A 21910-nucleotide genomic window follows, 5' to 3' on the forward strand; every position below is an offset into this window, starting at 1 on the left:
TAAATCCTACTGTCACAAGGAACCAATTAAAAGCCAATAAAATATTGCATCTGCTGGGAGTGCTTCTAATTGATGAAGAAGGTTGCAAGGAGGCTGATGAATATCTCTTCACAAAAGATTTTAGTCAGCTCTTGCTTTACCTGAAATTATGGATGAGGCTATAATTACAGCTACATGAGCTGCAACAGAAAATAAGAATCCAGAGTCTACAAGAGATAATTAGAACAACAGTGACAACGAGTAAAATAAAAAACTCACTTTAATTACAGTGGCAAAAAAGGGATTGTTTCTCCGGGTATTGGTAGCTGAGAATTCACTGACAGCATGACATGAAAAATATGCTGAAGGAAGGTTTTCTTGGGCCCGAGAAACAGGTATTTTTGTTGTGTATATTTTAATAATATTCATCTGTTGAGAGCAAAACATAAATTTTACACTTATTGAGGCCTTTGTTTTGAATTAATCACCTCTAGAGTAGTTTCTATTTCAGGTTTGAAGCAAAATAATGACTAAAATATTAAGTCACCAAACTTTTTATTTCTGTGACTATTTTCTCCTCTGTGATTCAGATCTTCATCCACAGCACAATTTGAAGAAGCACTTATTTATGGAAGTGGGTTGACAGGAGAATTTGTCACATACAAATTCTGAGCACTGGAACAGTTTACCCAGAGAGGTTGTGGAATCTCCTTCCCTGGAGATATTCAAAAGCCACCTGGACACAATCCTGAGCACCCTGCCCTAGGATGACCCTGCTTGAGCAGGGAGGTCTGACTAGATGACCTCCAGAAGTCCCTTTGTAGCACAGCAGTGGAAATTGCTGTCTCCATTTCTGGTGTATGTGGAAAACAGAAACACCAGATTTTAGGACTAAAACTATTGTTAAGAAGTAATAAAATGATATTAAAACATTGAGCTTTCATGTTCAGGTTGTGTGCTCATCCTCCCGAACACCCAGCTCATGATTTTGGGACTCAGAAGGAAGCAGACTGTCACCTCTCAGTGACCCCAACAGACCTACCACAAAACAAGATGGCACAGATTTAACTACTGGATTGTATTGAGTCCAGGCATATTTGCTTCCCAAGATTCAGTTTTGAACAGTGAAGGAGAAAGATAAAGATTTTTGCAATCCTGTATCTGCAATCCTGTTTCAGCCTCCAAAGTATTCATAGGCATAGATAATTTTATAATTGTTATAGATTTATTTTGGGATATGAAAATCCATTATAATTTTTTAAATTAGGATACATCCATCTCAGTGCTTTCTACCACAATACTGTACAGGTTCAAATTATTTTATTATAATAAACAAAAGTCAAGACAACACCTTAAAAATTAAGAGTTCTATAAAACCAAGTGACTTGAGTACATCAGGAGCTACATGTATCAGACCTAAATGATCTGTTTTAAACCTTACCCACATCTGGCTAAAGCAAGAAGTTACATAAGCCATCAAAAATTTAACATCAGATTAGTATGGTCACAAGGGCAGCAATAAAACTGCCATCTGGAGAAAGAGCAGGGTTCACTTCAAATGCTCAATGAATACAGCACTACTCCATTTTGCTGAAAGCTTCTCAAATAGCTTTTTCATGTATTACTTTCATATATAATATATGAGAGAGAAACAGGCTCACTGTTCTTAGAGTTGATCAGCAAATATCCCATCGCTCTTCTGACTTCAGTGAGTCAGCCTCGTTCTGCAGGGCAGCCATAGAGCAGAGCACTTCAGGGAATGTTCCTGAAAGGTTTCATAGCAGCAGACACACTGTGAGTTCTGTAGCACTTCCATGTTGTTAACCTATGAAAATTCTTTCCCTAAAGCAGATTACAACAAGATTAGTGACTACAGGGCAGGGGAAGAGTTTTACTGTTTTCCCACTGAATTAATGAGAAAACCCCCGAAAACCTCCTTCATAGGATGTAGAATCGAGCATTATTTGAGCAAGAAGGAAAAAAACCCCAAATTGTTTGGCAGGTAAAATTCCAGAAGACAAAGAAATGGAGGGCAGCACTCAATTAATGCAGTCCATAACATGAATCTGCAGTGTGTCCAAATCAGGTAAAATTTCTTCACATTTGGGACATGAATATATTGAGATATTCCGCTGCTCTGGCCAGTCTTGACTACCAGTTCCTGCAAGTAGAGAAGATAAATGATACCTGTTATATTATCTGATTTTGCTCTCTCCGGCTACCCAGTTTCAGAATAGCCACAGAGAGGCTGCCTGCAGCCAAGCAAAGCTGGTTTAACCTGAACACAGCAGGGCTTGGCCCCGTGAACTGGAGAAGGTCCTCACAGTACCTCTTTGGACAAGGCGAGGTGAGTGTTCCCGATCCGGCACTCTGGCTCCGTGGCGATTCTGCATCTCCGCCAAAGAGTTTCTGTGGAGAATAAATAAGGTAAGGCCTCTGAAAATAGACTCGTGTCAGCTGGTCATGGATTTAGTTCACAACTGCTGCTCAGAAACAGGATCTAGAAATGTTGCTGCTTTGTGAGATCACGCCAGGGTCCGGCTGAAATCAGGGTCACACAACTGACACCAGCAGGATGTGGACAGCCACACACCCAGGGATCTAGGGCACACTCCTCTGGAAAACTCTGAGGACCTCAGCTATTCAGGGCAAACTGCAAATTTGATTAAAGCAGAAAAGCAAGTTACACCAGAAAAAGGGCTTGGTATACAGTTAATGTGAAATGTAACCTGATTCAAGTATCACGGTACTTGAAACAGTGTATTCACTTAGACAGCCACCTCCAGAAGCAGCAGATATCCCTGGCACACAAGCAGCAAGATTAGCTGCAGATTCACTGCTAAAATTGAGGCCAAACCCAAGAAACTCACATGAATCAGCAGCAAGAATTTAGAAAGCATGAATCATCCTAGAATGAAAACTTGCTAAGGCACCCAACTAAGAACTAACACACCTTACAGAGATTCTACTAAAAAATTAAGAAGTCTGACAATTAATTTTTCTCCTCTTTTAGAATTCAAATTAAGCAAGAAATGTCTGCAAAGTTATTTGCCTTTCTACTGAGATGCTATCAAGACAATGTTGGTCAATTCCAGTACACAGAGTAACAGGACAGTCCAAAGGCAGCTCAGCCAAAGTCTGTTCTCACCGGCCAAGATCTTCAAGGTTTTGCTGCTCCTTTAGCAGGTATGCCAGCTGGACAGCCAACTGCTCCTTCTCCTCATGGATCTTCTCTCTTGCTGCCCTCTCAGCGTGGAAATCAGAACAATAAACCTCCATCTGATCAGAGAAATGAAATCATGCTGAGAATTTGTAACTTTGACTGAACCACATTCAAATATGTCAAAATCACAAATCTGTGTCATAATCTGCATATACTCAAGACACCCACACGCTGCAAAGCCAAGACCTGCACTACTCACAAGGTGAAGAAGACTCAACAGTTTCTGGATTCTGTACAAGACTCTTCAAGTGTCTTACCTGGGACACTGCCATTGCCTCTGCTGTACAGAGGCAGAAAGGAGGCACAGACAAGCAGTGAGGACGTGATTCAACCAATGACACCGACAAATCTGTAGCACAGACAGTGGAACCAGGCCAAGGTGCCAGTTCTGTGCCTTAAATGTGAAGCAACCCCTTTTCAGTCACTGTTAACACATGCTGGTTTGAGTGAAATCATCCTAAAACATATGCAGTGATTCTTAAGCCAGTGGTTTTAAATACACATCTATTCCCAAATTCTGTTTGTTGTGCCAGACTCTAGCATACAGTTCCTCTTACAGAGACCTAGGATATGGTGATAAAGGCTCTGCAGGTACCTGCAAGGCAAGCCAAGTAAGGAAATTATGCTTTGGAGTTGAGGAAATGTATTCAGCACTCCAGAGTAAGCCATCAAATACCTCTTGGTTTCTGAATATTGGGTGGGGGAAGTAGCCAGTTCTGAAGAAGAGCTGATACCTGAGCACGGAGCACAGACATGGTTTCAAGGTCCTCCTCTTGCTTAGCAATTAACTGCTTCATTTCATCTATCTGGAGCTGCTTTGCAGCAAGGGCTTGTTCTGCCAACTCCACCTTTGCTTTCAGTTGTTCCACCACAGCTTTATCCACTCTGTCCAGCTGCAAAGAAGAACTCTGATTATGAGATGAACTCCGAATATGACCCTGCTCGAAGTGAAAGTTTGCTTCTTCCTCCTCCTGCCCTTGAAAAACTTCCAATTTTGGTCATCAAAGAAACTTGGACTAAGACATCAGTGGTGACTGATATTTTATCTTAAAGATTAGTTATGAGCTTTCAAATTGCATTGTATCAAGTTAAAATAGAACTCCCTAATGGACACTGCAAAGGCTGTTTTTATCTAGTTTCCAAAATTTTACAGAAGAATCTGGCACTTCCATGGAGATTCAGTTATGAACAACACCCCACTGTGGCAGGCATTCTATTGAAGAATACAAAAATGTTTAGAGATCTACCTTCCTACACTTACAGACAATGCTGCAGGAACACTGATGTGCCTTTGTCTATCACTGCTCTCTAAGGACTGGACTCTGTACTGCACTGCAGGTTAGACCTTACATGAAAAACACCACGGAAGTTACTGATATATGGATAAAGTTTTCTCTAACTGACAGCACAGGATCTGTGTTTATCACAGCAGTTCTGCTATGGTGCATGTTATTATGTAGAAGGGATGACAACTGGTTCCTGCCCAAATTTGATCCTGGATAGATTCTCCCATCCCTTCCTGCTCCCCTCTAATAAGTTATGACTTCTTCTTGCGATGAGTTTACCTCTTTGAGTTTCATTTCATCAATTTGTTTCATTGCCTCAGTGAGTTGAGGAAGAAGTTTGCTATATGAGTCCTGCAGGCTATTGTATCTTGCCCTGTTTATGACAAGAAAAGAGGTGAAAGTTTGAAAAACTCAATTCTTTGAAATCTATATAATGTTAGAACTTAGAAAAAAGCCACCCCAGCTCCTTGCAAAACAATCTACATTTCTGATGACAAAAAAATCATGATCCATGTCTCAACATCTTTCTTCCAATGAATTGTGAGCTCCTCTATCTGTGGATTGAGTGTGAACGTACGTCCTTACTGATCATCTGCCTTTTGTATTGAAGAATTGAAGAATTGATTTTTAAATCAAGCTCACAAATTCTGTTCAAAATGTAACACCTCTCTTGGGAAGGCATCCAAGTCTTGACTCAGAGTGCAGGAGAATTCACCTGGAGAAGAACTAGACACAGACTCCAGAGATAAGGAGCAGTTTCTCCAGCAGCTGAAGACATGTCCTTCAGGAAGTTCAGCCTCTCTGAACAGCTTGGACTGACACTTTCACACTCCTTACACAGATGCACATGAAAGGGAGCGGGGAGCCAAGGTGAGCAGTGAGTCTCTCTACTTCAGCTTCATGCACACTTCCCTCTCCTACTGCAAACATATTGTAGTAACCACAGACCTTTTCATTAATGTCACTTTCCCAGCACTGTCATCACCTGACTTGTCCCTGCCCTCCAAGATGTGTCCCCATTTACCCCGCCAGTGAGTGGCACAGCTGTTGTCACTCCTCTGCTTTCTCTACTTGTATGTTACACCCTGCTCTATTCCACCTTTGACTTTGTGATTAAAGGAAGATGAAAGTCCGAGCTGACAGCTCAAGTATTCCTAAGTGAGGGGTTCAGTAGATGAAAGACTACAGTCTTCTAGTTCATAGGCTACAAACATAACATGGTTTCAAAGGCTGCAGAACACAACTGCAGTATTTCCAATCCAATTCTCCTTTGGCCAGGCTCCCTTGGACTTCCCTTCCTCACTGGCAACACCTTCCTGGAATACAAAACCAAGTCACACTCACTTTTCTTCATGTGTCTTGGCTTGTTCCAGCTTGACCTCTGACTGCATGCTCTCCACCTGAAGTTCCAGCTTCTTGACAGTGTATATTAGCTGCTGCTTCTCCTCCAACTCTGATGCAGCAGCCAAGCTTTTTCTTTCCAGTGCTTGGCACCTGACAGAACAAGGAAAGCAGGTTGATCTCTCCTGTTCTGGGTTTGGCACACTAGGCATATAGCAAAAAGAATCCTTGAGTGGTTCACTTAAAGGCTTATTTTGATGAAAAACATGGAAAGACAAAAATCAATCTGCACACAACCAGCAGAAAACAAAGATATTGAAACCAACAGTTACTTTCTTATTACTATAAATCTCAAAAAACTGGAATTTGACAGAAAACTAAGCAACTAAAGTGAGAGTCTTGTAACCACTTTTATAACCTACACAATTGGTCTTCAAAAGTCGAGACAGTTCATGTGAAAAAGGTCATAAACAGGTCCCTTGGCTTCTTCCCCTAACACTAGAACAGGGATTGATTATGTGAAGTGGTGAACAGGAAAAGATTTGCCTTTACATCATAAAAGGTTAAAACCCAAATCTTAAATTTCAAGGCACTGAGGTTCTATTTGTGGAACTAGGTTGGCAGCTCAGATTTTCTGACAATTGCTGTATTTCTGTACTTTCATCTCCACTTACAAAGAAAGAGCAATCTTTTAAAGTATTTCTATGACACAGATATTTAAGTTGATATTTGTAGAGCTGGTGAGCTTCCCAAGGTGGGTGTTTTCTCACAAATATGTACTGAGTGCCACGACAGAACTTTTGTTCTTCTGAACCTTACTTTTCTTGAAGCTTCTTCTGAATCAATTCTGCTTCTTTTAACTTCTCATGGGCTTCCTGAAGCTCCTTAAACAGAGCACAAACCTGCAAATTCAGGGCTTCTACTTCACTGCCAACCTTTTAGAGAAAAAATAAGGAAAATTTCATATGGACAATTCAAGATAGCAAAGCTGTAGGCTAAGAGATCTAAGCAGGAAGTTATCAATCTTTCTCTAGAGAAAACAGACTAAGTCAGTCTGCACCATCACACTCTACACTCAGTAATAAAGCCCCATCTACAAGGCTTCACAATTATTCCTAAATGTGGCAGAACCCCATTTTGACTTAACCCTTTCATAAATTCCAGGTAACTCAAAGACAACAAGCAGCCTTCCAGGGAGGGCAGAGTGGTAACTGCAGTGGTGCTTTCAAATGACTCATCTCCAGAGACCTGGCTGAGTGTCCAGCTGCTGTCTGGCAGAGGATGAGCTCTAGCCTCTTCTCCCCCAGCCACTCTCCAAACAGAGACAAAACAGGTTTGAAAAACTTCTCCCTCTCTCCCAGGATGTCTTTGAATGCAGAGCCCTCAAAAGCAGCCCACACTGCACACCCCCCATAGTTCCAATAAAGATCTACATTTTACAACAGGGGCAGGTAACATGAGCTCTGCTGAGCAGAGCCTCTTCAGAACCCCAGCAGCACACATGGAATCAGCTGCCATCACAAGCACATGAGTGCTGACCTCAGTATCAGCACTTCCATGAGGAGCATCTGGCTCAGGCTGTAACTCAGGCAAAGCTGAGATAAGAACACTGGAAAGAACTAAGCGAGACATCATTTGCTTTCCCTAGAAAGGGCATCTCTTGGCCTGACTGCAAACTGGTCTCGTTTAACCAATCCAGCCCTGGCCGAAAATACTTGTCTTGGCCTTCAGAAGAGCACAGATCTCCAGCAGATCCCATAGCATATACCACCTCAGATAACCCAGTCTACATCATATATAAGCACTCTTAATTGCCTGTATTATGCAGTTGCACTGAACTAGAATGGATTCCATGGCTATGGGACATTGCACGCTCACCTCACGCAGAGAGGTTACAGCTGCAGGCACATACATTTAGGTGTCTGACTCTGGAGCTGAATCCCAACTCCAACATCCTTTCAAACCCTTACTTTACAACATGAGGGCTGAGGTTTTGCCCGAAACTTTGTCTCAATCCGAGATAGTTATGCCCCCCCCCATTGCAATACATCCCACTAAAAACACAAAAAACCCTAAACCAGGTGCCATATGAGCTCCATATTTAAAGTCTGTTTTAAAGTACACTGTCATAGGATTATGATCCAAAAGCTGACCTAGGCAGCAGCCAGGAAATTCACCCAGTCTGGACGATTTCTGGAGCTAGAAGTGTCTGCATCTCTCTCTGTTTGCTGGGCATGGCCAGGGTAATGAGGTATACCTGCAGCTATGCCATGCCTCCTTAATGCTTGGCCATCAATCTCACCCCTCTGGCTGGTGTAATTTGGAACCACTACCTCTAAACTACATATTGGAGAGTTCAAAGTTCACTTCCATTCCCTGTGCAGGATAATGGCCCCTTGCTCCCTGAATGCAAGTGGAAATCTAGGCCCTGAGGCTGCTGACCTCAACAAATCAGCTGCACACTGTTAAATCTTGGCTCAGGAGGACAGGTACTTACAGTTTCCGAAGTCTCTTCTTCCTGTTCAGTTTGTGTCCCACTGTCCAGGCAGTTGCTGGTTTCCTTCTCCAGCTTTGACAGTCTGGAAAACAGAAGGAACCAACAATGATGTATTTGGCCTACGTTTAAGGTGAGATTGTGACTATTCAAGGATTTCATGCATGTGATGTACTCTCTAACATCACAGCCATAGATGTGAGGCAGAATGGAAAGCACAGACATGCAGGAAAGTCTGCACAACCATGGGGGTTCCTGAAGAACACAGGACACTGAGCATGTACAGTTAATTAAAATGGATGTGTAAGTCTGCAGGTGTGGTGAAGGACACTGACATTCAGTCCAAAGGGATCAATCTTTGGTACAGTCCAAAACTGCCAACCCTTTGGAAATGGGTCAGTCTTTTTGCTGAATCCAGTGATTAGCATTGCCTCTGTTTTCCTGTGGTATTTTCAGAGGCTGGGATTTCTAATAATCATTTGGTTATGGCTCATTACCTCTTCTAGGAAGACCACGTAGAATCAATTACTGTGACACCAACCTTTCATAATAGGTCATGTCCAGGAAGTCTTACTCTCTCTGTGAAGTGGGGATCTGGAACAGCTACTGCCTGGGCAATCTGCCACCCCTGAGCAGTTGTGCTGCTATAACTGAGCTGGGACAGACCCTCGTACAGATCTCACTGTGAAAACTTCCTCTCTTAAACAAGTTTGGAATTAAACTTACTTTAGATATTTCTAAGGAGCTTTTGCAAGCTCACACACTGCCAAATGCAGCCTGCCAGTATCACGAAGAGGACTGTGATCCCTGTTTTAGATATAGTGATGATTCATACAAAACTAAATAACTATGGAGAAATGAGTGGAAAGAACATCCTCAACTAGTCATCATATAATTCTGACATAACCTGGGGAAAGTTCAAACTCAAGAGGCAATGAATAAATTTTTCTTGAACTGTGACACTATAGAAAATAAAAATAAAATATAGAAATTCTTTTGCTCATGGAAGAGAGCCTGTGGTTTATCTCTATAAGAACTACCACAACATTAAGTTATTACTGCTGAGTGCTCAGGAAATTCCCCACCCAAATCACATTGTTATTTTAAACCTGTCTCTGCTCAGGCAGAGGCTTGGTAACTGCAGCAGCCCTGAAAGAAAACAGCTTTAAATGTTACAGTGCACCTACTTCATACCTCTCTCTGTGATCCTGCAGCTCCTTCTCAAGTTTTTCCCTCTTCTGAGTTTCATTTCTAAGGGAGCACAGCAGCTGGCTCACAGTTAGCTCCTCAGACTCCAAATTCTTAGATTCATCTGCAGATTTGCTCCTGCTTCAAACCAAACCAGATGTAAATAACAACAGTCACAACTTTACCAGAGCAATCCCTTATCCCTGGGATCCAATTTGAGATGCCACCATTTCACAGTGATGAAAACCAGTGCTCTGAGGAAAGGGCTCATTCCCAAGAACCAAGACCACCAGCCACAGCCCCTGTGTGTGCAAATAAAGGACTCAGACAGTCGCCTTCCAGCTGAGGGAACAATTTAGTATTTAGCAAGGAAAGCAAAAGCAGTCACAATACAAACCCCAACACACTTATTCTGACCTATTTTGCAGCTCTTTCTGCAAAGTGCTGCTGTCCATTCCTAGAAATAACATTTTTTTCCCCAATAAAACATGGAATGTTTCTTATCTCTGTCTCGCTCCCTTTCAGGAAAAGAAAGCATCTTCCACTAAAAATGGTCATCAGAAATCACCTTCTTTCTCAGAGATCTCTTCAATCTTTCACCTCCTTCACATCTTATAGCTCTTTTCAAAATGACATTATGCTACTGTAAAGTGAACCAGAATAAACACAAAACTCTGAAAAATAGGGTAGGTGATAAAACACTATTACCTCCATTTTTATGTCCATCTAGACAGAAAGTCAAAATCTCCCAACTATATGGCAAGATAGGCAGGATATACACTCTGTACATTTTAGCAGCTCAGCTGTAAAACAGCGTGTGGTTAACACTTTGCTTTTGTAGTTCACAACAGAAAGCAAAGCAGAGTCTTCTCTGTGCTCCTGAGAGCTGGAAATCTTTGGTGAGCAAAATTCAATACCCCAAAGAAAGTGTTCAGCCAGGATATTTTAAGTAAATAACTTTTATCAGGGGATTTTTAGTGCAGTTCTACTCTTACAGAAATAAACCCGTCCTGGGTGGATCACATTTCTCTGAAGGTGTTAACAGCACCAATCTAAGGTTTCAGTGCTGGACAAAGACACATGGTGACACTGGAAATATTTTAAGAGGTATGTATACCCCCTGTTCTTGTAGATATGGGCCAGATACTCATCCAAAGGTAAGCAAGTCCTGCAGGGAATGTGTTCTCATAGTAAGTGTTCTCACAAGCCACCACTAACAACAAGCTTCATACTTGCAGCCTGGGCTGTGGTCAGCAGCTCTCTCAGTTTCATCCACAACTGTAATAAAACCTTTTTTTTCCCTCCCCCTTCAACTTCTTAACTGCATGCTGAGGGCCAAATTTCTGTGCCATTACACTGTTCTTCCTTGCTGATGTAAGGAGTGACAACTTGTGCACGGAGCGTAGCTTTCTGGTCTCCTGTGTCCTTAGCATTTTCCATATCCTTCCCTTTCAAAAACAAAGGCACAAACTAAGTACAAGAGTTCAGCCAAAACCATCTGGCTGCTAAACTGGGCAGTATCCAAAACAGAAAGTTTAACAGTATCAGATGTCTATGTCCACAAGGAGTAAAGGTTCAGCCAGGGGCAAGAAAGTCCCTTGTTTCCTGGAGCTGATACAAAGATCAAATTTTGAGAAGTAACCTAAACAGAATGCTGGTATCCCAAGCCTGGTAACCTGAAAAGCAAGGACTCTTGCACTGTCAGCCTATCCCATTGTGATACACTTCATAGCAAGCACACACAAACAGGACAGACAGGTTCAGATCTGAAAGACTGCAAGACCTCTGACTCTTACCAACATCAGTATAATTGGGTAGAGCACAGATACTCTTAGATGGTCTCCAAAGGCTAGGAAGGAGTCCCTGCAGCCTCTATCTTTATCTTTTCTGTTTGGCCTTCCTAAAAACCCCAAAGAGTTGGCAAGTCATCATGTTCATAAATGCCTGGCCAACTGGCCAGAAAGTGCACTCCCTCTTGTCAGCTAGTGAAAACTGGGAGGAAAAATGTCAGAGAATTGAGGGTCTTTCCAATATGACAGGAAGACTACTGCAATGGAGGGACACAAACTCACAGAAAAATAGAATATTCTAGTGCATTCCTCATAGAAAGAAGTTCCCTCACACTGACAACAAAACATATTGGAGAAGTCTGAATCACATGCATTACACAGGAACCTACATACATGTAGACAGCAACATTCCCGGTCGTTTCACCACCATTCTCTTGATGTTCCTTTGCAGTTCTATTTATTTCTCCTTCCTAGGAAAGAAAAAAACACTATTAGCTTGGTATTTGGACTAAGCAGGACAGAGCTCTATTTGTTTGAGTTAAGGAAGGACGAAAAATAGGGAAAACTACTATCATAGCAATATAGATAAATAAAAACCAAAACTCCTACAGATCATCTTCATGTTTGGAAATTCTTCACTTAAAATACTTCACATGCCTTTCCCTGTATCTCTTCTGGACTGATTAGAGAAGAGACACAATAATGAGATTTGCCCTTCTCCTTTCATCAGCAACTTCCATGGCCACTCTCCCCTATAAAGATGACTGGGCACCACACAGCCAACACCACTGCAGGTGATTTAAATCTAAGCCTAAAAATCATTCTGCTGCCTCCTAAAAGAATCACTCTTCTTTCCCACTACAAACCTCACTCCTTGATCTTTGTAGCCCAAAGGAGAATCCATCCAGCAAAAAAAAAAAAAAAAGGAGAATGCATCCCTGAAGGTTTCCTGCAATCTGAAGTTTTCTCTGACAACTCCAAACAAATTTTAATTAAATTCATCTAACTTATTGTTAGATATGTCTCCTTTCCAGAAAGGGGATGTGGGGGTTATAGGGATAGCAGAGGCTTGCATTTTCACATTTCACAGTTTGCCTGTGAAGATTTTTCAGAAACAATAGTAGAAAAAGTACATTTTTGTGCCTCTAGGGAATACTCTACAGTTTTGCACTTAGTTTTGTTTGCCTGCATCCCTACATGTCTGCCAGCAGAGAGACCCATTCTCAAAAGAAAATGCCCCCGTCTATGCATAAGTATTGCCCCTTAACAAAACACAGTACTGATGTTCCCAGAAATTCCAACTCAGACAAGACTTAACATTTTTAACTAGTCTGAAGTAATTTGATGGACCTTGTTGTTTTTTTCCAGAGAATATTTTTAGTGCAATAGAGGCTACCTATGAAATAAATTTACTTTGAGCATTAAAGTGGAAGGACAAAAAAAAAATTCCAAGTTCTTTATCACTACACCTTGTAACACACAAGTGCTCCACGGCAGGCAGTCTAAGAAACCAAGGAACCATGGAATCATTTAGGTTGGTACCTGGCTGCAGGTTACTGTGTTCTTTTTATTCCCTTTACTTACGGTCATCCCAATCTCCACAAAGGAATCCTCTGCTGACATGTTCAGCTTGACTTGCAGTTCTGAAATGATGGCAACCAGATCTGCCTTCTCAGCCTGGAGCCGCTGCACCTGGGATTTCAGGTTCCTCACTTCCTTCTCGAGAGCCACGCAGCCCTCCTGGGATAAACAAACCCTGCATCAGCCAAACAAAAGGGAACAGCAGCCAAGCAGCAGAGCCTGAACACAACAGTGTCCTGTATCCCTTCTTCTCTGTTTAGGCTTGCCTGGAAAAGCCCATTGGACACGTTTTGGTTCTCCAAACAGCAAGAAGTCTAAATTGTGAAATTGAGTTAATTCAACGCTGGGCATCATGCTTCTGGAAAACATGGGACTGGTTCTCCAAATGCACACACAATTAAATTTTTCCCTAAATCTATGCCTCTCACTACCACGTAAGGTATCAGCCAACATACAGAATTATTGTCCAGAATTGCTGTATTTTTTCACCCATATCCTTATTACTCTTTTTCCAAATCTAACCAAGATTCTAGGGAGAAAAGACCCATGGGCAAGGAGCTTTACACACACACACACACACCATTTTCAGTCTTTCCCCACCATACAACTTCTCTGTACCCCATCTCTCCCTGATTTCCTGACCTTCACACAAAGTCCTGTATCCCATCCACAAAGTCACTCTTCCTCAGAGATTCTCCCCAAACTTAGTTCCTCCTTCCAATAATGACTGTCTCCTTCACTTTCTTCCTATTCCCTTTCCCCAGGATACTCAAACCCCTCTCTTAAGCCTCTACATAACCAGCAAGTCTCATTTTTTTTTCTCACTTTTAAATGCCTCTCGCCATTATGAACCTTTCCCTGTGAGTTTTTTTTCTTTCTCATTTTGTAATCAGAGCCTTCCAACTCCTGATAATGCCTTTATTACACCACATACCATCAGTGTAAATTCTGGACAATTCCTGGAGTTTGAATTACATTCTCACCTATGATTATGCCAAATATCCAAACTCTCTATGCTGACAGTGTCTCTCACTCTACCTCCTGACTTGCTGCTGCCTATGATTTTGTGCTTATGCTGTAAGAGGATTCAATGAAGAGTCAGCTCCAGTGAAGAAGAGAGATGTTAGATCATTCAAGCAGGTTGGAAAACTCTGGCAATAACATGCTTTTAGCATTCCAAGAACAAGAAGTTCTACAACAGACAAAAAGAGAATAAATCCCCTACTTCCCCTTAAAACAATATTCCAGATTTATGAAATCCTGAGTTTACCTGACAATCCTGAAACACAACTTTCAGCCTGTAAAGGTTGTGCAAGTGATACTTACACAATCACACTATTTAAACATTACTTTCTCCCCGCCTTGTAACTTCTGAGCTTATTGGCCAATTTTGACTTACATGCTAAAACATTTCTTACAGAGCTCCATAAAAAAGGCAGGAGAGGAAAAGAGAGTCTACTAGTGACTCTGTTAAGAAAAAGCCTAATACACTCATCCTTCATCAAGCAACACAGAATCCACATGGCTCCTGTAGGTACCAGGATGCATCAGTTTGTCTCTATGTGGATCTTCTTGTTAAATAACTTTTCACATGACCATGTGAGACACAAAGCAGGTTTTGTTTAAATAGGCTTTGCCCACAGACGCCTTCAGCACCACCTGCAAAATGTTTCCTGGCTGCAACACAACCACCTGCAACATTACAAATGATGTGTTACAGAGTCAAAAGCTGGACAGAGGGAGGAAGCTCAGTCAGACTCAAATGGGGCAGCAGAAGCACAGATCTAATCTGAGCTCAGTAAAAGAGCTTCCATAAATGAAGACTGATATAATAAAAATAGATGGTATGTCATTCTTTTGTTTACTTGTCAACTTCTCCCTGGAAACACAAATACAAAAAGCAATTAAATGATCATGAGAGGCAGATAATCTAACAAGCAAAGGCAGGGATAAAGTCAAGAAATATCCAAGAGTAAACAAAATAAAGAATGAAAAATTAGCAAGATACGCTGATTTTTTACTCCTTATGTCAAGAATGTTAATTATTATTGTTTATTAAATGTTAATGAAAATGTAAATTATCTCAGGTGTGGCATAATTTTCAGTTACTACACTCTGAGAGGCTTCACTTTATAAAATAAGTTACAGCTAAGGATAGAAATGGAGATGTTAACCAATCTTCCAACCAATTCCTTATTTACCATTTCAGCTCCTTCTTCTCTTTCCTTCAAGCTCTGAAGTTGCTGCTGTAGTTGTTCATTTTCAATGCACTTGGCCTGCAAGCACTGCTTCGCCTCCTTAAACTTTGACTCATAAAATTCCCGTTCTTCCTTCTGCTTCTCTCTCCAGATGGAAAGTTCCTCATATCGGTCCTTCATAGCTTGGTTATGCAACTTCATGGCTTCTAAATGGTAGCCAGAGACAAGACATTGATTCACATTAATACTCTGCCCATGAAACAGCAGATTTCCACTACACTGAGCTCAGCATTCCTCGGTATCAAATGGGTTGGCAATAATTGGGTATGAAATGTGAACCTCCTCCTCGCATACCTTGAATACCAAACCAAAACTAAACGTCCCATAGTCCCCTAGCACTATAACAAATAGCATTAAATCCTCTCTTGAAATCATATGCCCACACTCTCTGACTTCTTGACTTTTCCCTAAGCCAAGAAGTACAACTCAGAAGCATTGTTCACAAGAGGTACTTGGTATTTTGCTGCACCTGTTATTTACATGATCAACCCAAATGAAGCTGCTGAACTGAGCTTCTGAAGCTACTGAGACTTGGCAGGGAAAACAGGCAGCCTAGACTGGTAAATTACTGCATGGAAACAGATGCTATCAAATCAAATGTCTCAAATATGCTCAACAATGCTCCACTTGAACATTTGGTTAAGGCTTGATTGCAAGCGTTGAAAAAATACACCAAACAACTTAGAGCCCAGTTATTTCCTCATATGTAACAAAGTCAGTGAGTAGCATCAGTCTTACTATTACAAAATGCTTACAAGACTTTTAGGCAGAGTCAATGAAATTATTTCAGACTTGCTTTGTTTAAAGCAAACAACTCAAAGCTGGTTGCTTAAAAATATTTTATACTTATATTTTCCAGTAACTTCCATCATGTCCTGATGTCATATTATAAACAGCCCATAAATCCTTCAGGTTATGTAAATAATTGTAATCTGGAGGATTCTGCAAGTTATGAGTTCCAGTCACTGTAAGTATGTCCCAGAACATTATTTTATGTGATATAGAACCTTTTAGCAAAATACCAGATGTACTTCTAGAAAAAACTTTCCTCCTAGATACCCATGAGACAGAGCACTTGGACCAGGTCTGAAAATGATTCAGGAAGAATTTAAACACTAATGTAAAATCAGAACACAGGAGATATGTGACTTTACGCTCTGCTGTCATATAAACAGTGAGATACCTCTGTCTTTTACACAGAAAACTCTCAGATCCCTTAGGTTTTATTCCAATCATTTAAAGGAAGAAATATCTGGCACCTAAATTCCTGGGATCCAGAAACAAATCTATCTCACCTGAAAGACTCAAATTATTAGGAATTTTCAGGGAAAGCTATTCGTTTCTCCCAGATATACCCTGCCACAGCCATCACTTCTTTTTGAAGTACAGAAGGTGCAGTATCCACCCCTCCTGATGCAGCTATGACAAAATGTTAGTCTGTAATGAAGCCAACAGTCTTACCATACAAACCAAAAAAGCTTTTAGAGGTTGATGAGCAAAAAGTATATCATAGGAAGAGATTTTTCACCTCACCTCGTAAAATACACAGCGCTATACTGCTTATATATCAAATTCTAAAGCAAGTAATTGGGCTGTTCTCTCCCTACTCTTCCATACCGATTCAATTTGACGAGTCCTATCAAGCATCTTATTCATGTGTCCTATCAACTGGTCCTGCCACTTGCAGAGTCTTTTATACAGTGAATACTACCCAGGTATAAAATGTTACCCACCAAGGGCAAATGAGCACAGAATTCACAGTCACAACGAAAAAACCCCAACCCTTCAGATGAGACTTGGGGCTTTTGCATTTCAAACCCAGCTCACACGTGCCTTCACCTTTTAACTCGTTGTTCTCAGTGATTAGTTCTTTCATCTGCTGCACCATCTCCTCTGGGGTGTAGGTACTAAGGGCAGGGGCAGCCCCACTGTCCACTCCGTTTTCCATTTTACCCTTGGGATGCTCTCCATTTTCAGCAGGACGGCCCTTCAACTTGCTGGACATCTCTGAAGCGGCTACTACAAGGTTTGGAAAGAGAAAATTCTCAATCCCTTGCTCAATTATGAAGTAATTATAATCATGCATTCACTGTACTATGACAAGCAAGGCTTTGTGTCTTGTCACAGCACACAGGCACCTTCAATCCCTCTGACCCCGTACACCAGAGTATCCATGAGCCTCCATAAAACATTAATCTCCCACAGGCCTAAAACACAGGATTCCCAAGACTTCTCTCGGGCTAACCAACCCTCCCTCAGGAGCCCATTCCTCTGGGAATGAAACGAGACCTCCTGTCTCACCCTTTCCCTCCCCAGCCCTGACAGCACCCGGGCCCCGCCGCCCGCCCGGCCCTGACAGCGCCCCGGCGCTGCTTTTCACGCCCACATCCCATTTCCGCTGATTTTTGACTTTCATTTTCGCTTCCTTGTCTCCTTTTCCCCTTCTCTGGCATAACCCCAGCGGGGTTCCCGGGAGGCTGGGGTGCCCGCCCCCGCCGCTGCCCGGGCACTGCCACCCCGTCCACGGGCCGGGCCGGCCTCCGGGAGCCGCAAGCCGCTGTTTCCCCGCTTGCCCTTCCTTCCTCCCTCCCTTCCCGCAGGCCCACCCCCGATCCGCCGAGTCATCGGGCGAGCCCGGTCACGGCCACCGCCGTCCCCCCGCTCCGGGCTGGCCTCGGGGAACCCTCTGCTCGCTCACCCCTCACGACGTGCCCATGGCGGCGGCGGCGGCGGCCCGGCCCGGCTCGGCTCAGCTGACTGACTGCCCGCCCCGCTGTCCCCGACCCCGCCTCCGCCTCCTCCTTCTCCGACTCCGAGGGGATTTCCCAGCCCCGTGCCTCCCAGTTCTTGGGCACGCGGCGTTCACTTCCCTCACACATTCCCCCCGCGGCTACCCCCCTCACAGATTCCTGAGGAGCCAGGAATTCGCCAGCCTAGCGGGAACCGGAGCAGCAAAGTCGTGTGGGGAGCATTGCCCCCCAGGGGGTAGAGAACTGCGGGTCCACGGAGAGAGGAATACTGGAGTAGATGAGGGATCAGACAGCGGCAGCAAGAGGGATGATGAATCACAAAATCATCGTATCAGTTACGTTGGGAAAGACCTCTGAGATCATCGAGTGCAACCTGTGACCCAACACCACCTTATCAACCAGACCGGGGCACTGAGTGCTGCGTCCAGTCTTTTCTTAAACACCTCCAGGGATGGTGACTCCACCGCCTCCCTGGACAGCCCATTCCAATGTCTGATCACCCTTTCTGTGAAGAAATTCCTCCTAATGTCCAAACTAAACCTCCCCTGGTGAAACCTGAAGCCACTTTCTCTCATCCTGTTGCTGCTTGCCTGGGAGAAGAGCCTCATCCCCACCTGGCTGCAGCCTCCTTCCAGGGAGCTGTAGGGAGCTATAGGATCCCCCCTAACCCTCCTTTTTTCCAGGCTAAACACCCCCGGCTCCCTCAGCCATTCCTCATCGGACATGCGTTCCAGACCCTTCCCAGCTCCATTGCTCTTCTCAGGACACACTCCAGCACCTCAATGTCTTTTGTAAATTGAGGGATCCGGAGCTGGACACAGCACTTGAGGTGTGACCTCATCAGTGCCGAGTATGGAGGGAGGAATGGTTTCTCCAGGCATGAGGCCTAAAAGGCAGATATGAGGCAAATGAAAGAGAATGTTGTTGCCCAGGGCATTTTAGTGATCATTGCCTCAGGATCAAATCAATTAGGGGGGTGTTTGCCACACTGTGAGGATGTAGCCCGTTAATGCCTGTCCTATGATATGGTACCTGGCCCTTGAAGGCCTTAATGCCAGATTCCAGGAATGGGGTTAGCTGGGGCAGTTCATCCTGCACAGTCCTAGTGCTTTATGACTGTCCTTATCAGGAAGCAGGGCAGTTCTTAAGTAATAAAGCCAACTGTGATGTTTTAGTTCCTTCTTTTACAATGGGAAAAATGCTGTTGTAGCTAAATGTCAGTTTTTCATGAGAAAAATATCAATCTTTCATTAAATTACTTCATGGCTTGAAAATAAACTACTTTGATTTGACAATATTGCTTTGCTGTATCCTAGAAGTTGTGAACTGTCTGCTGTTTAATGAAACTGAGCCTTTTCATGAACTAGTCTTCTCAGCTGCTCTCCAAGCATCGCATCCGGGGACTCCCCAGCATGAGGGAGAGAGAGATGCACAGTGGATGGTAGATGCTGGCCGGGAGCAGCCCTTTTACAGCTGAGGGACTTCAACATTCAAACTTCAAGATGGGTGCAGCTTAAAAATCTCCCTAGAAATAAAACCAGCAAACATTTACGACCACCTACGTGGTACAGAACAGGTCTGGTAGCAGATTTATGCATGCTGAGCCCGTAACCCATATGCTTTCTCCTTGCACTGCTGATGAACAGAATCCATCTCCTTGTAGATGCACTGAGATCTTCTCTGCTAGAGGGAATGTGATCTCAGAGTTACTGTCATCTCCCATCACTGCATCAGTGACTGGATGTTAGACAGGAGTGTCTGGGAGTTTGGAGGGGTGATAAAGGCATCTTCTGTAAAAATGAGGAACAGAATTACTAGCAGCTTATCATGGCTTTTTATCTGACCTCTGAGCTAAGTTCTTGCAAACAGAAAGACCTTACTGCATGTGCAGCAAAGAAAACTGAGTTTTACTTGTCAGAGGAGTTTAAAGAGCATTTGCTATTTTATTACACTTCTGATGACTGTTCCCACAGAAATCCCACGTCTGGTTTTAGTACCCAGAATTAATTTTGGGGAATAGATCTTCTTTAGATAGCAAATACCCAAATTTTGGGGGAGTAATAAGATCTAACATCTATGTATCTCACAATTCTTTGAGGAGGTCCAAATGTGAGAAGAGTCTTTGCTTGTAGTTGTAAAATGGAGGCGGGTTGCCTGGAATCAGAAGTGATGTATCTGATTCTAATTGGAATGAAACACTTTGCTTTTCAAAAGCCAAAGTAAAATTAGAATCCTTGTAGATATGGAAAGGAGAGAGATAACCAAAGTGGCCTTGTGAAAAATAAAAAAAAGAGAGACAATTCAATTTATTGACATAAAAGGAAAAACTACTTTTGTCTAAGGAAGATTAAAGTGTTTGCACAAAACTCCTGTTGCACATCAGCATTGTGGGAATACATGGATAAAAGAATTGTTTGGGCCCACCTGTTTTATTCAGACACTTTTTTCATCACAGTTTCTCAGGTGGTGATTCTTTGTTGTTCATTCTGCAGGTTATGGGTAGCACACAGGAGTGAAATGTGTGGGCTCTGTGAAGGAAAGAGATCTGTTCTAACTCTCCTGTTGAGTGGTCTGAACTGCTGGGCTCAGATAGGAGTAGCTCACCTATCTTTGCTTTACTGAACAGATAGTAAATATTTGGAGGTAAGAGGTATAAAAGTGTTCAGCTTTCCCCAGACCACTCCATAACATTTGTTTGTGAAAATAGACATCGGTCAGCTCTGGGTCTGAGGGCTCAGATTCAGTCGAGTTACTTAAGAAATTCCCTTGTGGCAGCTGAGCCCTGGAAAGAGTCTTTGTGTACATACACCCTTACTCCCTAGGAAATGTGGGATAATTCAGTATAGCTTAGTCTGAAATGATGGAGGATTCTGCTGAATTACCTTCACATGACCCTGGGCTAACAGCTTGGACACTGATTTTGCAGTTGTCCAGGAGGTGAATCCTGAGAATCAGCGAAAGCTGGGGCAAAGGCTTGAACTTGGGAAAGCTTTGGCACAAAGAACTATGAATATCTCTGTGTATATACACACAGGGCTTATGTTTTATCCATCTCTGTTTCTGTTGTGCATTATGTAGAACTCATGCTCCCTTTGACTCTCTTACATTGGCTTTACTCTTCCTGTCTTTGCAGTCTCAGCATTGGCCTCTTGCTCCTGACTGTTGCTGTGGTAGCTGCAGGAAACTCCCAGTTTTGGCCAGGATCCCATAGCTAATGTACAGACATAGCCCAAAGAGTGCCTTCTCTCTCAGGACACAAGGAATATACACTACACCAGTCTGGGTCGCTTCCTCTGATCAGCTCAGGTACCTAAAGAGGCTTTCTTTATTCTGCCACAGAGGTATCTGCAGGTCTGTGGAAGAACTACTAACCTTGACTGATACCTGGGCTTCTTGCCAGTGTAATAGCTGCAGTGTTTGCTGTGACTTCAGATTTGCTGATTCAGCTTAATTTCCAAATGACAGGTAATTTGAAAACACCATAAAGATATGTTCTTTGCAGGCTTTGAGCAGATTAAGTGGGGTAGAGGGGGTATTATGAAGCACATACAACTCCTGCAGTCAGCACTACTGTGTGATGAATGTCACCATAACCTAGAGAGAAGTAAGATGATGAAATGCATTTGTCTCTTCCAACAATTAAATGCTACCATGGCCTGGAGAAGGCTCAGGGCCAGCTGGTAAAGTTTACATTAAGCAGCGTCAGGCTTTAGATTATCACTTACAGTAAAACAGCTACAAAGAACATCAAAGTCAGATGTATGATCTGAATGTTTATCTGAATGTTTATCATACCATAACAGATGGTATGACATGTTAAATCAGGGATCATCATGGATTTTTGATTATCAGTCCAGTATTGAACCTCTTGCTATTGGTACTGTTATTACCTTCTAAGGAAAAATCATAAAATTACAAGTCCAGGAAGTCAAGAGATGACAAAAATAAAACAGTAGGGAAAAAGCACCCCAAGGTCCTGTTTTCAGTCTGATAACCCTGCTGTGGGCAGGATATATGAAG

The 21910-nt window shown here is 42.7% G+C and overlaps 1 protein-coding gene across 4 annotated transcripts; it reads right to left on the minus strand.

Moving 5' to 3' along the window:
* Positions 1 to 241: 241 nt before the first annotated feature.
* On the minus strand, positions 242 to 17958 carry OPTN (optineurin). Of its 4 annotated transcripts, none has more exons than XM_027639618.1 (14): positions 17839 to 17958; positions 16980 to 17159; positions 15084 to 15286; positions 12886 to 13041; positions 11695 to 11771; positions 9518 to 9652; positions 8327 to 8408; positions 6649 to 6764; positions 5833 to 5982; positions 4768 to 4861; positions 3937 to 4095; positions 3128 to 3258; positions 2309 to 2388; positions 242 to 2140 (listed from the first exon to the last, which is right to left on the minus strand). In XM_027639618.1, the coding sequence occupies exons 2-14, from the start codon at positions 17143 to 17145 to the stop codon at positions 2019 to 2021; spliced, it is 1671 nt and encodes a 556-aa protein (XP_027495419.1). In that variant the 5' UTR covers positions 17146 to 17159; positions 17839 to 17958; the 3' UTR covers positions 242 to 2018. The 4 variants fall into 4 exon arrangements, with proteins under 4 accessions (XP_027495419.1, XP_027495417.1, XP_027495418.1 ...); XM_027639616.1 differs by lacking the exon at positions 17839 to 17958 and adding an exon at positions 17747 to 17780 and having other exon boundaries at positions 9518 to 9649; XM_027639617.1 differs by lacking the exon at positions 17839 to 17958 and adding an exon at positions 17747 to 17780 and having other exon boundaries at positions 2309 to 2385.
* Between the last annotated feature and the right edge of the window lie 3952 nt (positions 17959 to 21910).

The sequence above is a fragment of the Corapipo altera genome, unplaced genomic scaffold (assembly GCF_003945725.1).
Source record: "Corapipo altera isolate COAL_440 unplaced genomic scaffold, ASM394572v1 1b, whole genome shotgun sequence".
In the NCBI taxonomy this organism is placed as follows: domain Eukaryota; kingdom Metazoa; phylum Chordata; class Aves; order Passeriformes; family Pipridae; genus Corapipo; species Corapipo altera.

Bases quoted from the DNA above. Each gene is read 5' to 3' on its own strand.
- OPTN (XM_027639615.1), bottom strand. The intron at 13,042-15,083 runs GTAAATAAGGAA...TGTTTATCCCAG, and splicing joins GAGAAGAAGGAGCTGAAATG to GAGGGCTGCGTGGCTCTCGA. The intron at 5,983-6,648 runs GTAAGGTTCAGA...TTGTTCTGTCAG, and splicing joins CAGAAGAAGCTTCAAGAAAA to GTGCCAAGCACTGGAAAGAA.